Genomic DNA, 13,957 nt, shown 5'->3' with positions numbered 1-13,957 from the left:
ATTAGAGATAGGCCTGAAGGAAAGCAAGGATCTACATTAATTGAAACCTCTACAGTCAGCCAAGCTGAACAGCCCCAAACTTTGCAAAAGCCTGTATCTCAATGTCATGTCTCATGCAAGCTCTTCATTCATACCTTATTTTTGTAACCAAAACTGGGTGATTTCAGTTGGCCCTAATATAGGCTTCCTCCAAGACTAAATTTGTCCCTCTGGTTAGGGACAGAAATTATACATAAACCAGTCTAAGTGATCAGAAGCCAGTATAAATCTGTAACAGAACAGATGTTCAATGCACATAGACCAGTTTCAAAATGGCAGAACCTGGCTGAAAATAGACCTGGATGGATGTAGTATTAGAGTTAATCAGTTTGGATTAGACCAGTCTTCTGTTCCAGATCCTCTCCTGACTTAAGCTAGTGGCAGTCCCCTGGCATCCCAAGATACTTTTTGGCTCTCACTAGCCTTAGGCCACCATGCTGACCAGCTCTGGAAGCCTAACAATGGGCATAGGGGAGGGTTTGTGGTGACAGCAGGGGACAGTGGGGGTATGCCTAACAGCCAATCAGGGATGGTCTGGCTTGGCTGCCCTTGGCAGTGTCCGGCCCACTGGGAGTCTTGCAGAAGCACCCTCACCTTCTGGCCTCGCCAGTGTAGGCATTTGCCTGCCTCCCCTGCCCCCTGCAGAGGGCATATGCGAGTTCCCTTTGCTCTCAATCCAATCTTGAGAGCTTAGAGAAGCCCACAAAGGTAGGACAGCACAAGCAACCTAAGGAAAAAAAATCACCCTCTTATTTTGATGAGGTTCCAATGAGGAACATCTGGACTATTTTTACACTTCTTACCCACCACTACAGCCACATCCAGATGAATGTAGATGTGTGGTATGTGGTGCCACAGACCCATCTGTGGCACCACACATCACACAAGCAGACATGTGCTGCACTGCTACCTTGCAGTGCGAGGGGTTTTTTGACCCCGGGAAATCCCAGGGTCAAAAAAAACCCATGGAAAAAAAAAAAAAGCAGGGCAGTATACATGGTGACTGTGCATTACCCAAAACTAGAGTGTAGCCAGCCAGAACAACACATTCTGACTGCGGGCCAGGCTACCAGCTGCAGGAGTGCCATGGCTGCAGCTTCCTGAGGCCCCCAAAACCTTAAGTAAGGCTGCTGGGGCCAGCACAGTTGCTGGCCCAGGCTTCCCTACTCCACCTGGGGTGACCTGCCATGCGCCAGACGGCACACAGCACAAGCATTCCCTGGGGACAAGCAGCAGTAGCACAAGGTGTGCCTCTGCTACTTGTCCCCAGGGAAACAAATGTCCTTGCTTGTGTGGACATAGCCTGTGGGCATACAGGTAGTGCAGATGGAGGAAGGGGGCATACCCAGGACACTCCTAAACTGGTTATCCTTTGTAACTCATGCAACACTGATTTAATTACGCAAACCTTCAAAGTACTGTAACACTTTTCAGGGAAACTGGACTGCACAAGGTAGCAGCTTAATCCCAGGGCTGCAAAAGTGAACTTTAAGGTATTCCTGCATACAGTGACATGCTTTATGCTGTTTGACCACTCTTAAAGTTCATGAGCTAGATCTTCCACTGTATGATTTGGGTTACTGTTTAACTGAGTTGTCTTTTAAGTAGCAGCAAAAAAGAATTAAGAACTACCTAGGAATTTTTCTCCCTTGCTTTCCTCAACACTATTTTCACCACATTTTTTGTTGTTGTTTTGGTTTAGTGGGGGGAGGAGGGGGGTGTTTTTTAGGGGAGGTTTGCTTGTTTTAGCGATTAGTTGATTACTATGTGTACTTCCCTTTTCCTTTAAAAGAAGGGTACTCTTTCATAAAGATACCAAATCAATACTTTTCTGCAGAGAGATAAGGAAAAAAAGCATTAATGATGTAAAAGGTCAATCCTAAAGCAAAAATGCTAAGAGTCATCACCTATTGTTGCAATCAATAAATCACTAAATTACCATTTACAGTGCAGAAACTTACTGCTTCTTACAAATGGATGCATTAACAAGTGAAAAACTGTTTTATTTCTTTATTTTAATCTATTTATATGCCAACAAAATGCTTTTTATATTGTTTATATCTGGCAGTCTCAAGGTGTTTAGACAACCAGCTTACTGAAGTAAGAAAGACTAAACAGAATGATCTTATGTCATGCATAGTATATATTTTATGATTGTACTGGACAACTATAACACTCGAGGTTTTTACAAACACGCCATACCAAAGTTACTAGATTTAAGAGCGAAGTGTAATCAAAAAAAACTGCTCTTTGTATTTTAGAATGCATATTTTCAATATGCAGAAAACAGGTCCTTCAGAACTTATGAGTAGATCTATATCCACCCGCACAAGGCATTTAAATTACATAAGCAGCTAAATCACATGGAGAAAGAGCTATGTTACTCATGACGGACAGAGTCAAGAATACATTGGCTTGCTTTCTAGAATGTGCATGTAAAGTCATCTTAATTCTCATGGGATATGTCTCTGTAATGACAATTTAGTAGGATATTACTGATTTTAGAATATTTCAGTCCTACAAATAAAAATTAAACATACATGTACTTCTTTTAAGTAATAAGTAATGCACTTAAAATACTAATGACTCTTCTTTTTTTGTGATTTCTGTATGTCGTAATTAATATATCCATTTTTCTGCAAGATAAAGAAAGGGTATATTAGAAGCACAGAAAAAAGTACACAATCAAAACTTTACAGATTTACACAAACAATTAGGGCAATTGATTTTTTTTTTTTTTTCAAAAAGACACTGGGGCCATGTCCCCTGTTGCCAGGAGTTGGCGTAGCAATATTATTTCAAATGGAGATATAATGGGTTATAACACCTGATAGTCAAACTCTTGATATTTAATTCTAAATGTTCATAATTGAGAGAATATTTTAGTTGTTTTAACTGTGATATCCCCATCAACTTTTTGCAATGATTTCCATTAACATTGTATATTTCAATAAAGTAATCTTCATAAATATAAACTTATTTCAATGAGATATATCATTCAATGGTAACTTCTTGGAAGAAATGTCAGCTATGCTTTAATAAGTCTTTACCATCTACTCTGACTAATAAAAGTAATTTTAACCAACAAATTAAAAAGTAGGAGCTTGATTCTTCACTAGTTTGCATTGTTGGTTAATCATTTAACTTGTCCAAAGTGTGTGGCACATGGGTGTAAAACATGTCCATCATATGGTTACAGACAGGTATTCATTTCTAGTGGTGGAAGTTTCAGAAAAATTTCCACTGCTAGAAATCTTTCCGGGGGGGGGGAAGAAGGAACATAAGGAAGTCCTTTTATCCTGCTACCTACTTCATGCTAAATGACTTTGCTTTTAGTCCCATCAAACAACTTCAGTCTTTAGTAACACAGGTAGAACAAACCAAAATGATCCATCTTCTCTAGACATTAGAAGAAGAGACACTTTCTGCTCTTGCTTTTCCCTAGCACAACAGCTTAGTTCCTCCTCCATGCAAGCTGTTCCTTCACAGCTTACCTCCTTTCTGCTCTCTCCTCTGGACTTCTAAGCTCCCCAGTTGGGCATTTCTGCTAATGTGGGACATTACCAAAATGCCCCACAGCTGCAGATCCTTAACAGGGCTGGCTTCCCTAAGGAGACAGATTACCCCGTTACAGGAAGCATTACAGGCATTCAGCCTGCAGCTACCCCCTTTCCCCTATTTCCCTGCATCTTCCTTAATTGAGGGTGATATAGTTTGGGGAAGGTGTAGGGAGCACTGGCTGCTCTGCCTCTTCCATTCCTGTGGAGACATGCAGTGAGTAGAGCAGCAGCAAAAGTCTCCCTCTGCCCCCAGTCTAGGGAACAAGTGGGGAGTCTCTCCCCTTCATTCTACCACACCCAGGAGGGTGTGAAACAGTGAGGCATTCCCCCTTGCCTGCTGTCTAGATTGAAGCGTGTCCTGGAATGCATAGCTCTTCCACGGCTGCCTGGGGAGAACCAGTTTGCAGCCCCACACCACCCTAGGAGGGGAATGCAGCACTGGGGTAAGTCTGTTGAATAGGTAGGGAGCAGGAGGGCAATGTCCCCTCATGCCTTCTCCAGACTGGGGTGTCCCCAGTCCCAGGAAGGCTCAGAGAACAGCATCATCTCAGCTCCTGCATGGGAGGAGTCAAGCTTTGGGGAATTTCCTGCTCTTCCTGCCTCCCAGTCTAGAGTCTCCTGCTTAGGGATGGTACAGGAGAAGCTGCTACCATGCCTCTGGATAACAAAAGGAGTTAAGCAGAAGTGTACAGGTGTTCATTCTTGTAAGAGAAATTCTCACAGGGGAGATCATCCAGGTGTCAATCTGAAAGGTCTTTCTCCTATATGGGACTTGTTTCCTCCAAAAGGAACAGAATGAACAATTTTACACTTCTACTTTCTACTGGCCAGTAATTTGATGATGTTTACACTGACTTTGTAGCCATGTAAATGACTTTGCATGGAGCAAAGCCAGAGAGACTCATAGTCTTGGTCTGTGCATTTAACAATATACAGTGTGTTCAAACTTAACATGCACTGTCTCAAAACACCTTGGAGTCTGGTGCTGAAATCCATATGTGTAACATCTGATCACCCAATCATATCAAATGCTTCCTTCAGAACCAGAGTAGCTTCAAGTCCATAGATATAACCAGAATTAGTCACAGAAATGGTAACAGAAGTGCAATTTTTAACTACATTTTGGATTTGGTCTTCTTGAGACTCACCTTTAGCTTTAGAATAGCAAGGTACACAATGCACAGTTTTTCTGTAAATCCATATGCTGTCTCCTGCTTTCAGATCTTCCAGAGGTCTTTTACACACTTCACACTTAAACACAAAATTAAAACCAAAATCTCATGAAAAAAGCAACCTCTATAATAAAATCCTCTAATAATTTCATCCCCACTATGATGCCTTCCAACATGAGCAGAAGATCACTGTAGATGCATAAAAGCATCCCCAAGGCAACTGAGCATTAGCAGTAGGCTCTATATTGGCAGGACTGGTACACAGCTCCAATTGCACATAGCTGGGTGAATATATCCCCAAATCATTGCCATGCAAAATCCCATGACTAAGAAGAGGGAGACGCTCCCACCTTCTAACCTAACTGCATGGCAGTTAGGGTACTCGCCCAGTAAAGTGGGAAACACAGTTTTTAGGTCCCATGAACTGAGAAGGGGGGTGTAACTACACCCCTCCTGCTTCCCAACATGTAAGTCTAAACACTGCACCTCAGGTTAGGCATTTTCCAGCTTTCCTCTTGATGTTAAGCCACAGTGCCTTGAATTTAATATTTACTAGGTAGAGAGCAGCAGGGAAGTTTCTGCTTCACTGGGAACCAGGGTTCAGGCTACAAGCAACAACCCCCTCACTGCTAATGTAGCAGCCACCTCACTGAGCCACATAACCTTTACCTTGTTCGCCTCTCCCTCTTGGCTGCCCAGGTGCCCTGCTTCAAGAAAATAAACCATATAATGTTTAACCTACAGTCTGATAGTTATAGCACTGTGCTGGGACATTAAAGTGCTATAGGCTCAAACTTTCTGCCGGAGGGATGGGAGGGAGATATGCTAAAATCTGGGTTTCCAGCTACCTGAACAAGTACCCTAGCCACTCAGTATGGGATTCAGGTATGGGATCTGGGTATAATTGTGACATATGCTCACACAGCATACACACATGGAGCCATATACCTGCCTGACCTAAGTGCAGCCTACTGAGCATGTGCAGTAGCTGTTTAGACACTTACACACTCACAACGAACACAGAATAAGTTCACAGACTGCATATAAGTGCTAAAAAATACTCGTGATGTGACTGGGTAACTTCCATTTGGGCACATAAAGGGAAACAGGATTCTTTTCTACATGACTTGCCCAAAGGTCACAAGTGAAGTCAAGAGTGATACAAGACTTGAATGCAAGTCTCCCAAGTCCAAAGCCTAACGGCCAAGTTATGTACCGTTTCTCTTTCACCCCTTGCTTGTGCAATTAAAACCATTTTCAAAACGTTATCTAGCAGCAAGATTCTGGGTGGCTATCAGCCATACCCAACTTCCATATGGCTACTCATCAGGATAACTTCTAGAAGAAAGCAGATGAAAATATGCAGGTGAATTGAGGTCCACATTAAATTCCTCAGGCCTCCAGGTCCAGACCACCCCCTCTAAAACTCAGTGAAGAAAGAATTTAGAGTGTCAACCCCATGGGATTAAAAACAGACAAATCCAATAGATACCCTTCTAACTTCTTTATTTCTCATATCTACTTTAAGGCAGTAAGACGTTGGAACTGTATACTCAGTGAGCATGTCTACACAAGATGTTTACTGTACAGTTGACTAATTAGTTGTGCAGTATACATCTTGGTATCTACATGTGCACCCCTATTGGGCTGGAGTAAATTAATTGTAAATACAAGTACTATCCTGCAACGGAGTAAAAAACTCCACAGCAGCTCACATGTGGATGCTACCTGGCTGGCTGGGGCATGAGGGTGCTTTAACATGAGAGCTGCCTGCTGGCTAGCCCCACACTGAAGCTCCATTATGCCCCAGTCACCCCTCTGCAGCACGTTAAGCTGCAGGGGGAAAGCAGGCCCAGGTTGATAGGCTGGCTGACCCCTGGGGCCCCTGCCAGCCAGGGCTGCTCCACCCTGGCCCCACATGCTGTGTCTGAATAAACCGAGCTTTTTGCTCCGCAGTTAATTCTACATTCAAACAGTGCATCCAGGAGTAATTAACTCTGGAGCAATAAGCTCTGCAATTTATTCAGGCACTGTAACTACATGTGTAGACACACCCAGTATTATTCAGCTTAATCTAGTAGATCCTTTGACAATGTTTTTTCCAGTTCAGGAGCATCCTGGGCATACCGCCTTCCTCCATTCATGGATGAACAATGCGTCCTCTGCAGGCTATGAAACCAAGTGGTAGTTATAAAGGCTTTTCACACCATTCCAAACAATGTCTACCCACTTCTATGTCACTACAAATTCTAGTATAATTCAACAGCAAAAAATATGTACTCTTATCTCTAGAGCTAAAAAATAATCATATAAATAAGAGTTGTCTAGTATTTTGTAGAGAGAAAAATGCTTTTTTTAATCTGTGGACCCCTAAAAAATTCTGAATGGAGGTGCAGAACACTTTGGAAATTTTGAATAGAGGCACGCATCCCTTAAAATTGTAAATGTGGGTATTCGTAGACTTTTGAGTGATCATAGTTATCTTTTGTAGACCCTCATACAATGAGAGTTCAGATTTTTGCAGAATCAGGCCTTTTCAAAATGCTTTGCAGCCATGCACCTCTGTTTGGTCAAGGCTGTAGAGAGCTTTCAGGGGCCAGATCAACCTAAATTGTGACTTCTGTCTGTGGCTTATCTGAGCTGAAGGATTTTCTGGGTGTTGTTTGTTTGAGTTGTGCATGTGGGGAAAAAACACCATAAAAAGAGCAGAGAAGGCATTAGGAAAGCACTGAACACAGATATAGAACCACCATGACCATGAGACAAAACTTTGAGGAAGGAAGTTTGGGACTAAATGCTTGCTGGAAATGATGTAGGAGTAGGAAGAAAATCTGTTCCTTGTTGTTTGATTCCTGAAGTGTTGAAGGAAACAAGGCTATTTCCAAAAATGTAGACAAAGAAGATTACACCAAAAAAATACATGACTCCATTATCTAATATCTCTTCCTAGTGGTAATGGTCTTCAAGACCTCAAATTTTGGCTAACTGCTAGAGCCAAACCAGTAGTGTTTACTTACATTCTGCTACCTAGCCTTGTAAAACTGCATTAGTGTTTCAGTATTGCATTAATCCATACTCCAGCAAAGCCTACAGGCCTTACTAACTTCTTCTAGAGATGCAACTTCTACACAACCTATTATTTCAAGGGCATCAATATGACTAATATCCCCCCTAAGTTTGTAGCAAATAACACTGTAAGTTAATAAAACTGAAGTGTTCCCCTGTAGGATTAACAACAACAAAAAAATCTGAGGAGGGAACTTCTGCAGGAGTCTTCACCGCCCCCGGGACAGAGGAGAGAAAACCTGAGGTGAAGGCTGCCTAGGAAAATCTTCCTTTTCCATGGTGCAGGGTCCATTCTGCTGCCAAAGGAAAAAGGTCCAAGGCCTACACATTTTGTTGTGATGGATGCAATATAATTCACGATATATGTGTTACATTTTCATCTATATTTTATTGTGGCAAGTGAAACCCCTTCTTACCTTGAAACAAGTTGAGTGGCAGCAAATCTGCAAGGCATCTAAGATCATTTTGGCACCTATGCCCAGGGGCTTCCGGCAGTATGTACACATATCTTTTTCAATTATAGTCCTGTGCATATATAATATAACATCAGCTGTCAGAAAAGCAGCTACCACTAGAATCTCAAGGAGAGGATTGATTAACTTAGTACTAGTAAGACATTAGCATACAATATATCAGTCATGAATGAAATACTGTCACATGCACATGCCCTCTATTCTAATCAATAATTGTAATGTAGGAATGGACAAATTGATTGATACATTTCTCAGACAGCAAGAATAATGTCCTTGCTTATTGGGCTGGGTGATTCTAAGAAATAATCAGAAAGTATTAAGACCTTTGGGAGTGTGCACACTAAGAGCAGTATCCTATTTCACCTACTGGACAACAAAACTGCAGCTTGAAACTAACTTAGAGTTATCTGATTAGAGTGACTATTACCCCCTTTTTGCAAAAAAGTGACCAGGATTATAGGAATAGGATTACCTTCTGAGACTCACAGATATCTTCTTATTCCTGTAACAGAGACACTTATACAGAAAAGAATCACACTAGTCAGGTATCACAGAACTAGTCCCAAGCTGCACTTTGGTCATCCACTAGGTAAAACAGGATTTTGCCTTAAATAGAAGTGGAGTGAAAGGTCACAATAAAGAAACGTCACACAAAAATTAATTGGTGCTTAGATTCAAACCTGCAGATGTTTGACTAGTCATGCACTGAGTTCTCACTCATTTTTGGCAAAGTGGCTGAAAGAAGTATTTTGCTGTCTCTGATTAAAATAAAAAATGTACTCTCATTACTGCCAAATTAACATGCATAAATGTTTAGACAAACTTGCCTGGCACCCATAATGAAAAATTAAAATCTCTACATTTTTTGTGATATTGCTCCCTAGATTGTCTTATCTAGTAACCCTTTCCTGTTACTGCTCTTCCTGATGCGTAAACCAGACTAATTTTCCTCATTCCCACACATTGATATGCTCCTATATCCATCTTCTATCCATTGCTTCACAAGTCTTTCTATCCCCACATTCAAAATGTTATGGATAATATAGATACCCATTACAAACTTTTATATTCATCCTGTTTTCATTATAAATTTTTCTGAATCTGATTATTCCCAAGTACTAGAAATGTATTATCAGAATCTACAATGGTTGGAAAAGTTCTTTTCCCTGACAGCTTTTCTTTTTAGTGACAAGATTGATGATTTGAGAAGTTATTCCCTTTACACTTGGAAAAAATCTTACGTACCGTGAAAAATAATATTTTAACTGTAAATATCATATCAGCCTGTTTAACCACCTCTGTACCGGAAGCTTAGTTATTACAGACTCTGCTTCAATTATAACAATGAAATTGGACAGACAAAGGGCTGTCAAAAGTAGATACCAACAGAACCTCTGAGACAACACCATCACTTCAAGCACCAGCCATTGTTTCAGTGAAGACTTTAAGTGAATGAAAGTCTAATGAAATGCAACAAGCATTACAGACAGCAAAACTACTGTAATGATGTAATGGCACTGAAAAGCAGGTCTGGGAGGAGGAAGCTGTCCAATCAGGCTAGCATGGATCTCACTGTGCTCCTCTGTTTATTTTGAGTGCTACTGTAAAATGGTCATGTTCTTCAGTAGTATATAGCAGTATTCCTGTATACCTACCGATCAGATGTGGAGTAAACAGTTTTGATAGACTTTCCTGTGACATTTTCTTCCTGTGCATCATTTGTGGACTTCCTGTAATTCAGTGAACACAAACCAATTTTACTGAGCAATATTTTGTACTTCTCAAGGATGTACTGAAGTATTGATTATACACAATAAATCACTTGTAACATACAGTGAACCAGTGGTCAACCTGCAAAAATAAGAGGTGATTTGGGGGGGAGGGGGTTCTTTTTTTTCTTATTTTAACAAGTAATCAGGACAAATTCTCTATCTAGTATAAAGTGAAAAATAAAGTACCATGCCTTATACTATGCTCTGCTATTTTACAATTTCTAAATATTTCAAACTGAAATCATAGGCCATTCAACAAAATCTGAAATATGGTATTGTGGCTGCCTATGATTACATTCCAATCAGAAAGTAATATATCAGGAGCTGGTAAGAAGCTAGTCCTGGGAGAGTTGTCTTTTTAATACTAGCCAATTGGTTTTTGCTAATGAATTGTGACGTATGCCAAGAAGTATACAGAATACCATTCAAATATAGGCTATTTGCTGCACAATTAATATTTATACTCACTGTAATTTTCCTTATACTGCAAATTGGATATGCTGTGGTAAATTTAACTATCATGCGAGGTAAATGCTCAGTTATTAACACAGCCTACTCCAGGTGCTTTACTGTTAAGAATAATACCATTTGGCATAGGACTGTCATTTGCAAGGTAGGTATGGAAGTTAAGCTACTAAAGCTATGGGTTTTGAGCTTTTTCAAAGTGACATATTTACTTTAGTTCACCAGTATTACATTGGTATTAATAAAAGGTAATTATTCTATGGTTTCTACTGCTGGTTTGTAATTTAGGTATGAATAACTCAAGAGTTTGTTGGTGCTAGGTACCTTATTTCCACAGAAATAAGGGCAGAAGGATGACTAGTTGTGATATTAATGCACTTAATTAGGAAGATCCTGTTTCAGTACCTAGCTATGGCCCAGTTGTCTCTACGCCGACAAAATGGGCAAAATTCTATTTTGCCCACTAGGCATCAGATACTATTCCATGTTAGGCACTTAGGTTTCATCATATTTCATCTTGTTCAAGTCCCTGAAAAACATTAAAATACCTACTTTTGTAAAGCACCAATACTTTGGCCTGAACAGTAAGTCTCAAAAAGGAGAGAGGAGGAACCACTCAACTTTTCTATTAATATTTTTTTAGAGACTCAGCCAGGGGTGGAATAGAATCTTACTTAGGCACCTAATGAGTATAATAGGATCTGGCCCACAGTTCTCCTGTACTTTCAATGAGGAGCTAGTACACAGGTCATATGGCCCCAGAGATGCATTCTACAGCATTCTACAAAAGCACACAACTTGACTAAGATGCATGTCTCTAGTTGAAATTCCACCTCCCCCTGACTGCATAAAGCAAATCCATCTTAGCAGGGTTTCTGAGTGGATAGATACCTCTATGGACAACTGTCTCTCCCCTTAAAATAATATGAAGATCTGCCTCAAATAGCCTGTTGTGAGGACATATACCCAGGACATAGGAGACCTGGGTTCTAAGAGCCCTCCTTAGCCTCAAGGGTTTGACTACTCAAAGATAGACATGGCTGAGTGTTTCAAGGGAAGCTGGCCCCCTAGGCAGCCAAGAGAGAAAAAGTCATAGGATCAGAACGAAAGGGAACCATGCCATGGTAAATCTTGGCACTAGTCTGGATTGCACTTTAGTGACAGGGGCAGGATCTGGCCCAGCTGAGTTGTGTCAGTGCAAGGGAGAAAGGATGCTAGCCTGCAGTGCACAGGGTGGTTTGAGACCAAACGCATCACTAATCATTAGTGTGCTCACTCCACTGGGGCTACAGGGTATGCTGGGGGTTCCACTTGGTATTAAAAGAAACAAAAATAAATCCCCTAGAGCAGGTTCTGGAAACTAGACATGAGTTTATGGCCCCTGCCTATCCAGCTACCTGAGCCACAAAGTCATGCTTGCTCTTGTAATGCTCCCTTTCCATCTCTTGGCTGTCCGGTGACCTAAATTCAATAGGCATATGCTCTTAGTTTGGCCTGATAATTAGCATGCTACCATATAATATGGAAGATTAGGGTTCAAATCTCCTCAAGGGAAATAAACCTAAAACCTCAGGTTTTCCAAGTCTGTGGCAGGTGCTCTAGCCACTGAGTAAATGTTAGCGTGCTCCTGTTCCCCTGTTCCCCCCCTTCCTCCCCCCAACCCTGTTTGCCATTCAGTGTGAAACAATTGCTAGTTGTGGGATATTGATCATCTACAAAATCTGGGGGTTTTGCAGCATTTCTGTGCATCCATGGTGAAGCTGAATTGCAACAGAGTACGTATGAATGGAGTTAGATGCCTCTGAGGAAATGTTGACTCACTTCTGAGTATGTGCAGTAGGACAAATTTACTTATGTTTGGCAAAAATGTTGCTGTGCAAGAAATGTTGATGTCTTTAGTGTGATTTGAGCCATGCTGGAAGGTGTAGTAGAAGGTTGCTCTGCAACTTAAACACTTAAAAAGGCATGTGTCTCACTCTCACATCTTAGCAGCAAAGGAGAATTCTGCCCAGTGACTCTCCTAGGAGTTCCCCTGTGGCAGAGCACCAGTAGGTTGCACTGGGAGCACTACAGGAGCTCAACTAGTAGAGGCTTGCCCAAGAAGTTTCCACAATGAGCTCCATACAACAAGCACTGACCACAGTGCTTCCCTATACAGTGCCATCTATTTTTCTGGGTGCGCTGAGTACAGGGGAAAGTGCCCCAGGAGGCTTTCTTCTGTTGGGAAATCTATGACCTTTCATGCATCAAGACAGCAAAAACTAGGCATGAATTTAAATTGCTATGGCCCTACTTTGATCACAGATGACAGATCAGAATGACTGATTTAAAATTTATCTAGTGAGAATCTCCTGTTTGAGTTATACCTGGGCTCTCTGAACTTTTCTCTGCTGTTTCAGATGTTCCTCTCTGATCTGCTCTCCACCTACCTCACATATAGTATTGCAGTTATGCTGCAAATTTTTCACCTAGCACACAACATACTTTTAATAAGAGGTGCCTTATGTCTGAATATGACATTGGTTATGCTTAAACAGATATTTTTCAGAATTATTGCACAATTACTGTAGAGAAAAATACTTGAGGTATCTTTCCAGTACCTATTCTTCTCATATGTCCTTGTGTACACAACAGTGTTCTTTGAACTTGAGTAAGTAGTTGAAGTATTACAGCTGAAATACACACAAACATGTATAACCATCTTTTAAAAAATATATGTACTATACAGAACAATGCCATGAGGCCATAAACAAATAGCAAAAATATTTCCTAATTCTCAGTTACAGTCCTGGCCACGCAAAGCTCCATGGGATCCAGGGTCCCAGCACAGTGCACACCTATGTAAACACCCAAAGGTTACCTGTAACTGTGCTAATGCCATTGGGATATAACCCAATCCAACTTTCTCCTGGAAAATCCATATTCCAACTTTTTTTCAAATGCAATCCCTACCACTCTCTCCTTAACTTGCCATGTTGCTGCTTGGTCCTGCAGAACCTATACCACAAAGCTTAGAATTCTGCTGAAGAACCTATTATGTAAAAATGAATAGAATAAATAGTGAGGACGATACTTCACTTCATTTGAATCTTTCATGAATTAATTTTGGTTTTCTATTCACACTGCTAATAAAGGTATATACATAGTCAAGTACATGGAATGCTATGTACTATAGCACACTCTTTGAGCCCGTCTTTACTACAGATTTACAGTGCTAGGCATGGGTGGATCTAGAATTTTGAAAAGGGTGGTGCAGATGGTGTGATGCATCACATATAACACATATTACAGCTGAGATACAAACACATATAAACATCTTTAAAAGGTGCCTGCCTAGGGCTACATTTTTATTTCAAGAGGAAAAAAATACTGTAACATTATTGGAATGGTATAAAAAACACACAACAGAC

At 40.8% G+C, this 13,957-nt stretch overlaps 1 protein-coding gene across 3 annotated transcripts in view; it reads right to left on the bottom strand.

Annotated features, from left to right (window-relative positions):
* Positions 1–2,034: 2,034 nt before the first annotated feature.
* SCEL (sciellin) overlaps positions 2,035–13,957 on the bottom strand; it is a 138,963-nt gene continuing 127,040 nt past the window's right edge. For 2 of the 3 annotated variants that reach the window (XM_019525557.1, XM_019525558.1), the window contains 5 exons: positions 13,148–13,219; positions 9,966–10,040; positions 8,254–8,362; positions 4,748–4,850; positions 2,035–2,675 (listed from right to left, as the gene is read on the bottom strand). In XM_019525557.1, the coding sequence (XP_019381102.1) occupies positions 2,659–2,675; positions 4,748–4,850; positions 8,254–8,362; positions 9,966–10,040; positions 13,148–13,219 (376 nt within the window). In that variant the 3' untranslated portion in view covers positions 2,035–2,658. The remainder of the gene's footprint in view (positions 2,676–4,747; positions 4,851–8,253; positions 8,363–9,965; positions 10,041–13,147; positions 13,220–13,957) is intronic. The other variant, XM_019525559.1, reaches the window with a different exon arrangement.

Source organism: Gavialis gangeticus, unplaced genomic scaffold (assembly GCF_001723915.1).
Source record: "Gavialis gangeticus isolate Ggan-Ray unplaced genomic scaffold, GavGan_comp1, whole genome shotgun sequence".
Lineage (NCBI taxonomy): Eukaryota > Metazoa > Chordata > Crocodylia > Gavialidae > Gavialis > Gavialis gangeticus.
This window is presented reverse-complemented; position numbering and strand designations above follow the sequence as displayed.